Source organism: Daucus carota, chromosome 2 (assembly GCF_001625215.2).
Source record: "Daucus carota subsp. sativus chromosome 2, DH1 v3.0, whole genome shotgun sequence".
NCBI lineage: Eukaryota > Viridiplantae > Streptophyta > Magnoliopsida > Apiales > Apiaceae > Daucus > Daucus carota.
Window position 1 is genome coordinate 44,826,258 of NC_030382.2, and position 10,001 is coordinate 44,836,258.

Below are 10,001 nucleotides of genomic sequence, written 5' to 3' on the forward strand. Positions count from 1 at the left end.
AAAAAATATTTATAACTAAAATCATACCGATTCAGTATTTGCGGGAAATTTTTAATCATATCAGAATGTAATCGATAAATTAGTAAAATATTTTAAGGATTAATTGAAAATTGATCTTTTAAATATTGGTCACACCCCTAAAGTATAACATAATTATATACTTCCTTTTTTTTTTTTTTACTCTTATCAAATAAGTTGTTGTTTTTTTGGAAAATAAATATGTTCTTAGTTACTGAAAATATATATCATTTTTTATATACATAATTATCATTAGTATTCAAGTTATCATCTTTATTTAATAAAAATAATGAATAATAAATCTGAAATAGGCGAAATAAGAATTGAGAATAAATGAGCGAGAAATGAGCTTATGTTAATGAAATAACGATTAACGGGTAGCCAAAAGTTACAATGTTAACAAGATAGAGCTGAAATAAGCAACATGCAGTTTGTAATTAAGCAAATATAATCGGATCAAAACTACTGTACATCATAATAGTTGAGCATAGCCCGCAAGTATAATCGAATCACTGATTACTGTAATAAGCTAGTACTGCAAAAAGGACAACCACGTACATAGAGTTGTCCGCAATTTTTGTTATATACCGGGTTTATACTCATATATAATATAATAATAATATATATCATTAATTGGTTATAACTGATGTTTACAGTTGTTGATTGTTTTCTTGAATCAATTACTAATCGTAAGTTATCAACTAGACTCTTGGCCTCTTTTTATATCAAAATCTAGAAAAATTTACAGAAGAGGTTAACAGCGAATTGACATGCTTTACGCGCTTGAAGATGATAGCTGGTTTTCATGCAATTTCTGATGAAAAGATCAAGTCATTTGTTAAAACTGAATAAATATATGTATAATTCAGATTTGTATAATATCCATCAGAGGAATGAAAGACAGGTTAAAAACAGTTATACTGATTCCTTGGCTTTTCCTATCAGAAGTCTTCTGATTTTCCCGGAGTTGAAGGAATAAAAAAGTCAGTATTTTGTGAGAGCAAATATAACTTGTACGAATATAAGTAATTAATATGGTACCAACCAACAATTTCATCTTAATTTTTTACTATCTGAACGAGTGTCGTCTATAGTGTCCTATCTTTGGTTTCTGAGCAACAACAGATTTCCCCTCTTATAATTTTTAATTTATGTCTCCGAAAATTAGAGTTATTATAAATGAATATCTATTCAAAAATTATTTGGTGTAATACTTTGGATTTTGAACTTCAAAATCTCATACTTTGTAACCCCAACCCGCTAACATTAACGTTAATTAATTCTACTTTTATGACCTTATTTATCATATTTAAGTCATTTATTTCTAAAAAACATGACAATGTATATCTTTTTTCAAATTCACCGAAACACACCCAGATAAACGCTTTTCATAATATTCAGCAATACTTCATCATAGAATTTACCGTGCAAGAAAACAATTATGGATACCCCGCAATACTAAACCATGGACAAAATGACATTAAAACTAAATTATAAAATTCAAATAACATATTTTGAATTATATCCTCGTCATCACCGCTAGTATTTCATAACACTCTTTTGAGGATTCGAATCCGAGGCTCAAATAATACAACTGTGTATTTGAGTTGAGCATGATAGATCTAATTTGTGGCAATACTTGACCACCTTGCCGGGCACAATCATTCATATTTGTGGCCACTGTATTTTTACAGATGCAGCTGACAAATCCAAATTTTACATAGTTCTAGATTGGTTGTGATATGCTTCTGATTGCCGGTCAAAATAATTCTGCTAATACTCTCTAGAATGCATGGAGCACTTCGTTTTGACATGGGATACACAGATGAGACAGTTTATCATAGTCAAATGTAAGTAAAGAATATCATTTCATTAATGCAATGAAAACAAAGCAATTCCAGAGGCTGTGCAGCAGAATTGATGGTAATAGGTTCTTAGACCGTGTATAAATAACACCCATTAGAAGCCCAAGAAAGATCAGTGGTAACATCCTATATATATTCCTATGTACTAGAGCAAATGCAACTGAACTTACGAGGATCGAGCCCCATATTGGCAAGTACCTGGTCAATGATGGAAGAAGAAAACCCCGAAACACCAACTCCTCCCATACAGGAGAACACACCATGAGTAGCACCGCGTACACTGCCATAGCGACAGGATCTTTGGCAATGATTGATTGCTCTATACTTGAGACAGAGGTTGAAGGAAGAATGGGCAATAGATCAAGATTGAATTGCGACAACCGGTTGACCAATGGAAACATGAGACATCCAACAACAACATCGAAGAGCCAATTACCTTTTAAGCTGAATGTGAACCAGTCTGATGGAAGGGGATGAAACTTTGACAGGCAGTGATATAAGATTGCACCTCCAGCAAGACCTTCCATTACGTCTGTTAAAAGACTTAGGAATGCTTGGCCTCGATATGTCAAAGTTGCCTTATTGTAGCCCATCATATCTGCTCCACACGGAACCAACCAAGACCCCACAAACCAAAATGCAGTCATCCAAAGAAGTGACACCTGCAACATAATAAACAAATTGCGGTAATCATGTGTATACAGAACACCAACGAAAGGAGTTCAAATATAAACTGCATAGGACCAAATATTCTAGAAACTCATCTGAAACTTAAATTGTTATGTGTTGTGGATTTAAAGCTGCCATTGTCTAAGGACCACTATGCTATCCTAGGAATAAGATCTGGCAGACTTGTGCATGGGAATTTGAAAATTAGAGATACTAGGGAGTAAGAGTTACCAGACAGAGCAGATACTTCATTGTTATACAAAACATTGCCACCATATTTTTCAAATTAAACTAGACATTACTTGGAAGGGAATTCCATAGTAAGCCCAAGTATTGATAATATAACAGAATACTCGACCACAGGAAAGAACGCAGAAGACAAGATAAGAGTTGAGATCTTCAAGGACAGAAGAGCACAAGTTTTATTAATAATTAAGCGACTTCAGTAGTTGAATGAGTCATTAACAAAGAAGCAAATAAAATAAATAGTTGGTATTTGTCAAGCAACTGCAAGAATTATATTTTATTCAACACTTCACCATATAACTGCTAGACTAAATTATAAGAACAATATACTGACTTCTTATAAGTTCATTAACTGTTGTCAAGTAAGAAACAGACTACCTGCAAGATGGTCTCTAACGTCCATGGGACATCCCACGGTTTGTCAATACTTCCACGTACAGCAGCTGCAGCCTGAAATCAAAAGAACAATGAAGTCTCAATTTCAACACCCATATATATTGGACTCCTTTTAAATCCAACAAGCACTTGAGAAATAAAAGTATAAAACGTTGTCAACATAATTCTTCACTAATAATTTGCAATGATAAAATAAAAGAAATACGCATCCAATTGTGTCACCAGAGATAACTTGATAAACATTCACAGATTCATGAACCGCGCTTGCGATTCTTTAACATCACAAAAGTAAAAAAAACAAAAATTAGTTGTTTCTGCAATCCACAAAGATTTATATGTTCGTCTTAAATTGAGGCCAAAGTTTTGTAGTCTATTAACAACATATTTCTTTAGTTCATGATGGAGTGTTGCAATTGATATAACGGTGATCAAAAATTGTTCTGCAACTAGGGTATTTAGTAGTGGGAGCTTTAAGCAAGTAAATGGACTACATACTATCAAACAAAAGAAAAAAAATCAGAGATAATAACATCAGCAAACCGCAAAATTACTAATTTATTATGAACCAACTAGTGGATGGCATAAGGAAACTCTTGCATGAATCATCAAGCATAACATCATTGCAACTCCTCGGCTGAGGTACCAGTAACAAACTAAGCCCCACAAAGATTAATACCAAACTAGAATATATGATAGAATCTTACCTCTCTAAGAATCAAAACTGAATCTTCTTTTGGACTACTTGGTTTTGCAAAATCAGACTCCCGCAAATCTTCATGGAGATTATCATCAATAGATTCATGGTTTGAGGTATCTGAAGAAGATTTTTCATGCCTAAAGCACAAAATTTTCCACCTCTACAAAGTCAACCTAACCCATTAAAAATAAACACATAAAAGAGATATCACCACTATAACATACATTCAAGAATATCACCACGATTCAGACTCAACAAGGACATCATCTTCTTCCCTATAGTTTTCAGCAACATACTTAACTGATATTTATTTCTTTCACTAACATCTAAACACTTGTCAGGTGCAAAATTTATCAAGGAATTCTCTTCAAGAAAAACAAAGACAGAATCATCCAAATAAGCAGAGCAGTAGTCAAGATGCATAAACAAGAACAAAAAACTAAAAACTAAAATCACAAATATTTATATGTAAAAATGTAAGTAAGCATAAAAATTGAGTCTTTATGGGTTCTATACATAAAGTTTGAGTCTTTATAGGTTACCTTTATTGATGGACATCTACAATGATAGGATTCAGTAACTTGAGAAATATGGGTCAGTGGAAAATGAGCTTGGGAATGTTGAGAAGCCCTAATTGGAGATAGAGAAGGTAAAACAAGGGGGCGCCTAGACAGAGAGCAACTGCAATTAAACTTCAGCATAAGTTCAGCGTTGAACCAACTGACTCAAATGACAATGACCCTGTTGTTGCAGTATAAGATTATGTCTACCGTGTGTATTTGTGTGTGTCTATATAAAGATATCTAGGGTTTTGTGTAGCTTAGCTCAAGGGCAAACCCCAACTTGCAAGGGGTTTCCAAGATGATGAAATTTTAAAGAAAATTTGGGGAAATTTTCTATTGGAAGATATCAATACTAAACGGAACATTTCGTAAATAACGAGAAATGAAGACCAAACCCAAGATTATTATTATTGCAGTAATTATTTTTATCTGGGTGTTTTTGGAACTACTCGAATAAATGTACATGCAAAGCTTCAAACAAGTTTTTAACAAAAATCTGCTTTATACGATCTTTTATCTGTCCTATCAAGATATCTTCACATAGTCCTTTTTTTTTTTGTAAAGTTATATGTTCTCTGTTTTAATCATCTACAGATCTAACTTATTGTACACTGATGATATGCCTTTTTTTTTTTTTTTTTTTCTGTGACTAGATGGTGTCCTGGTAGTGTTATATGCTAGCTTGTTTGTATCTGCAGGCTGTATCTGTTATTCTGTTCTATGCAAGTTCATATGCCATTCCTGAATCATTATTGTTTATTGCCGGTCTAAAACATGCGGTTTACACAGATTTCACCAAGTCGGACATTTGTATGCAACTAAGCTCGTAACCTAGAAGACCGGAGATATATCTAAATTATACAGTCAGATTTCACAAAGTCGCGACAATTGTATACAACTAAGCTCATAACAGACCCGAGATATCATGAATTAAACAATAGGTATGGCAGTATACGATTTCAATAGCCTCCATTACCAAATGTTTGTGCATAAAGCACAAAAGTTTGTATATAGTATAAAAGAAAGTTCAGGTTCTGCACAATAATTGTATGTACCCTCAATGACAATCATCAAGAAAAACAGTACCAGTATGAAGTATCTGTACTTCGCAGCATGGCTCCAAAGAAAAACAAGTTTGTAATGCAAGAGAGAAAACTATATGAACTTAAAAGCAGTGAACTGGACTGGCGCCTGGCGATCTGAACCTGAACAAAAAATCGACTGCTCTAAGATGACACAAGACCTCCCAGTCTGTATCAGAAAAAGTTCAAGCAAAAATAGGAGCACCAAGCCACATCTTCCACTTGTCAAGCAGCAGTGTAAGCAAAATTTATAAGCTGTGAAGCATACCAAATAACGGCCTGTTATCCTTTAAGCTGAGACTTGTCTTCTTAATTAAAGCAATATGCAATATAGGCTATTTAACCCAAGGAGCTAATCATATTGATGATCTCAGGAAAAAAAATCATTATTTGCGTCGCCTATTTGTGACCAGCTCTGGGTTGCCTTTTCGCATCATGTCTACAAACTCGTCATAGTTTATCCTCCCATCCTGCAGAAAGATGAATTCTATTATTAAGGAAAAACTAATACAGAGCAGGTGATCTACACATGAACTTTGCTGTGGTTCATCACAATACAAGTTTCGATTTTAACAAAATAGATTAATTAAATGTGTATAATAAAAGTGAGCTTGGCCATATTAGTTTATCTCAGATATAAAGAATTTTTTTTCATCTGTGATCTTGATACGATTTAATTATTTCTTTCAAAGAATTGGCATGGGAACTTGACCTGCCTTCAAATCTATTTTTATACTATCTAAAACAGGCATGAATCGTTTTCTAATTCTATTATGTAACAAGGAGAGAATCCATACGTTATCGGTGTCAACTTCTGCAATAATCTCCTTTATCGTTTTCTCGTCACCCATGTTATACTTCTTCAAGGCATGTTCCAACTCTTCCATTGTGATAAACCTGATCCATTCATAAAGATTTATAGCTGAAAACAATGATAGGGAAAAAGAGGCGTAATGCATCTGTGTATGATATGCCATGATCCTAGAAGTTAAAGAGTGAGGAGACTAACCCACTCTTGTCCTCGTCAAAATATTCGAAAGCTTTGTACAAGTGGTCTTCCCTCTCCATCCGGTTTAGATGCATTGTAGCTGTTATGAACTCAATATAGTCAATCGTACCATTTCCATCCACGTCGGCCTGAAAGCAACCGAAATTGGTCATTTATATAAATTAGTATGAGGTCACAGAACTATATTGAACAAGCCATTGATTGATTACCAAGTCAGGGTGAATAAATTATGTTTTGTATACTACTCCCTCCATTCCTTAATACTAGACGTTTTTTTTACCATTTTGCATATACCAAGGAAGAGTACTTAATGCACTGCAATACAATTACACAATTAAACTTTTTTTTTTTTTTTGACAGAACACAATTGAACTTCTAATTTAATGAAGTTGAATGATATAAAATTGCACTCAGCGGCTTTTTCTGGAAAGCTGAGCATTAATAATGTCTTGAAAATTAGCTTAATTTGAAAGATTACAGTGCCCAGAGTTATTTCACAAACATATTATTATTAAATTTGGATAATAGGTCATGTCCTACAATTATAACAATGTTTTGGCCATTGTAGCATTCGAAGTGAAATTGGTTTTACAGGAATATACTTAAAAAGCTAAAACACAGCTCCAGCCAAGGAAAGAGAATTACCGCTTCCATCAACTGCATCACTTCGGACTCGGAAAGCTTGGTACCCAATTTTGGAAGACCAGCCTTTAACTCTTCATAAGTAATCGTTCCACTGTTATCTGTGTCCATAGATTTGAACATCTCCTTCAAACCAATAATTTCTTCTTCTGAAAGATTTTCTGCAATCACCTAGAAGCTCGAGAGTAAAGCAAGATTAGGGTCACAAAGTCCAACTTTTAAGCAAAAAAATGGTCTAAATAATTGAATGCTATAAATGAACAAAAGATAATAGTCTTACCGTTAGAGCTACTTTTTTTAGTTTGTTCATTGCACGGAACTGCTTCATTCTACTTAACACAGCAATGTCAATGGGCTTATCAGATGCATCGCCATCCTCTCTCATCCACGGATGGTCTGCATTTTAAGTGGTTTAGCTATATACTAATAACAGTACTAAGAAGAGTTCCATCACAATTTACATTTTGATTACATACAGACTTGACACTTTATCTAATTTTACTAGGAATTGGTCTTGTGGATGAGCTTACTTAGGACATTAACTGCAGAAAGCCTTTCTTTTGGATCAAAATGTAACATCTTTTTCACAAGATCTTTGGCACTGCTTGATATTGATGGCCATGGATCAGATGAAAAGTCGAGATGTCCCCTTAAAATAGAATCAAAGATACTCTTCTCATTCTCTGCAATCAAACTATCAATTAGATAAGTGAAATTATCATGACAAGTTGAAGCATTATTTAGCAACTTTTAGCCTGTGTTAAATCGGATATGTTCAATAATTTTATATTCTACTGCCATGTTACATTATGGTTGTGCTGGACTTGGGCCAGTTCTGTCTCCTATCCGAATACACATTAGCATAGATGTACTTCAAAATAAGTTGTCAAATTTTTTTTACCACATAAACGATTACATACCTCCCCAGAATGGTGGGACCCCACTGAGTAATATGTAAAGTATCACCCCAGCACTCCAAACATCAGCCTCAACTCCATAATTCCGGCGCAACACTTCAGGAGCCACATAATAAGCACTTCCGACAAGGTCTTTAAATACATCTCCTATATTAACAAATTAGCTGTAGCGTTCAAAAATTCATTTAGGTCGTCAATAAAGGTAAAAGTACACAATATCTGATAATAGAATCCAGCCTGAGAATAGTCTAACAAGAAAACTGAAAACCATAACGTACAAATGAATACTTTGATATGAAAACGTTGATCCTATAAGAACAGTGTATTACCTCCTCGCAAGAAAAGAGGATTATATAAGAAAAGGGCAAAGATCTCTACATAACCAGCAAGAAGCTTCAACTACTAATGCTGAGTGTCCTCCTCAGTTTTGGTGAACTAATTGTAAGGATTCATACTCTATTGCTTTAACACAGAAGTTTCCATAAAGGGAGTAGAGAAACTCAAAAACGCTTGCACTACACTATGCATATGTAAGTTTGGTTTAAGGAAAATTAACTTCATTAGGATATCCAAAGATCAAGGCATACTTTACATTAACAACAACATTACATTGTTTTTGACATAAATTTTTTTTCCCAACTTCCTATCCAGAAATATTTAAAAGTGTTACTTCATTTAATTTATAATCCTAATTTCCCATACATAAATTAGTACTAGCATATCAGTAATCACTAACAAAATAAAATCTACTCGGAATTGAAATGATTTGTACCAGGCTTATAAAACATCGAAAGACCGAAATCAGTAGCCTTCAACGGTGAATTCTCCGTGGCATCCAACAACAAAAAATTCTCCGGTTTCAAATCCCGATGCATCACTCCCATGGAATGACAGTTATGCACAACCGTAACCATCTGTCTACACAACACCGCGGCGGCGCGTTCAGAATAATGCCCCTTGGCAATGATCCGATCAAACAACTCCCCGCCGGCACAAAGCTCCATAACTAAATTCACCGAGTGCCGATCCTCGTAAGCGCCTTTCAACTCAACGATGTTCCGGTGCCCGGTGAGATGATGCATGATCTGAACTTCTCGGCGCACGTCATCAGCGTCTTCTTTGTTGAGAAGCTTGCGCGTGGCGATTGACTTGCACGCGAACTGCTTGCGAGTGGACTTGTGGGTGACTAAGTAAGTGATGCCGAATTGGCCGCGGCCGAGTTCGTGGCCGAAAATGTAGGTGTCGCGTACGTCTTCCATTGGCCGGCCGAGCACGCGGCCGATGCCGGAGAGCGGCGGAGATGGACGGGGAGCCGGTGGTGATGTTGAGGTTGGGTGGATGTGGATGGTGTTGGTGGCGGTTGACGGCGGAGGTGCGGCGGCGCTGGGGTGGGATTGCGGCGGGGATTGATCGTCGGAGTAAGGGACGGCGCTGCAGTTACCCATTTGGGAAATGATGTGGACTTGCCTCGGGAATGGTGAATGACTTGGAGGGAGTCAAATACGGTGTTTTTTACAACTTTTGTGTAACTACTTAAATAAACAGACACAGAGTTTGTATCTACTTCAGTCCGGTCTGAAATCCGTAGTTTCTATCGAAAAGACAGTAATGTCCTTTATATAATGGTCGCTTTTAAGTAATTTTCATCAAAATTTAGAATTTTTTTTATTTGAGACTGCACAATAATAAAAAGAATTAAACAATTTGTATGATATAAAATAAGGCTAAGGCACTTAGAGGGACTGTTTTGTCAAGGACAATGATTTCACTAATAAAAAGTTAACTAAATCATAAAGAAGTAATCTTATCATTATTGATACGAAAAGTAAAAAGTTAATTATAATTTGTTATTAAAAAATAAAATGTTAATATTAGAACTGAAAAGCATAAATATAAT

The 10,001-nt window shown here is 35.1% G+C and overlaps 2 protein-coding genes across 2 annotated transcripts; both read right to left on the reverse strand.

The window, feature by feature from the left end:
* Nucleotides 1–1,869: 1,869 nt before the first annotated feature.
* LOC108206756 (uncharacterized) lies at nucleotides 1,870–5,030 on the reverse strand. The gene is made up of 4 exons (XM_017377155.2): nucleotides 4,434–5,030; nucleotides 3,899–4,051; nucleotides 3,177–3,248; nucleotides 1,870–2,545 (listed from the first exon to the last, which is right to left on the reverse strand). Exons 1-4 carry the CDS (start codon nucleotides 4,590–4,592, stop codon nucleotides 1,883–1,885), a joined length of 1,047 nt encoding a protein of 348 aa, XP_017232644.1. The 5' UTR covers nucleotides 4,593–5,030; the 3' UTR covers nucleotides 1,870–1,882.
* A 345-nt stretch (nucleotides 5,031–5,375) lies between these two features.
* On the reverse strand, nucleotides 5,376–9,659 carry LOC108208908 (calcium-dependent protein kinase 1). Its single transcript, XM_017379511.2, has 8 exons — nucleotides 8,877–9,659; nucleotides 8,108–8,251; nucleotides 7,718–7,870; nucleotides 7,468–7,583; nucleotides 7,191–7,358; nucleotides 6,546–6,673; nucleotides 6,334–6,433; nucleotides 5,376–6,006 (listed from the first exon to the last, which is right to left on the reverse strand). The coding sequence occupies exons 1-8, from the start codon at nucleotides 9,547–9,549 to the stop codon at nucleotides 5,923–5,925; spliced, it is 1,566 nt and encodes a 521-aa protein (XP_017235000.1). The 5' UTR covers nucleotides 9,550–9,659; the 3' UTR covers nucleotides 5,376–5,922.
* Between the last annotated feature and the right edge of the window lie 342 nt (nucleotides 9,660–10,001).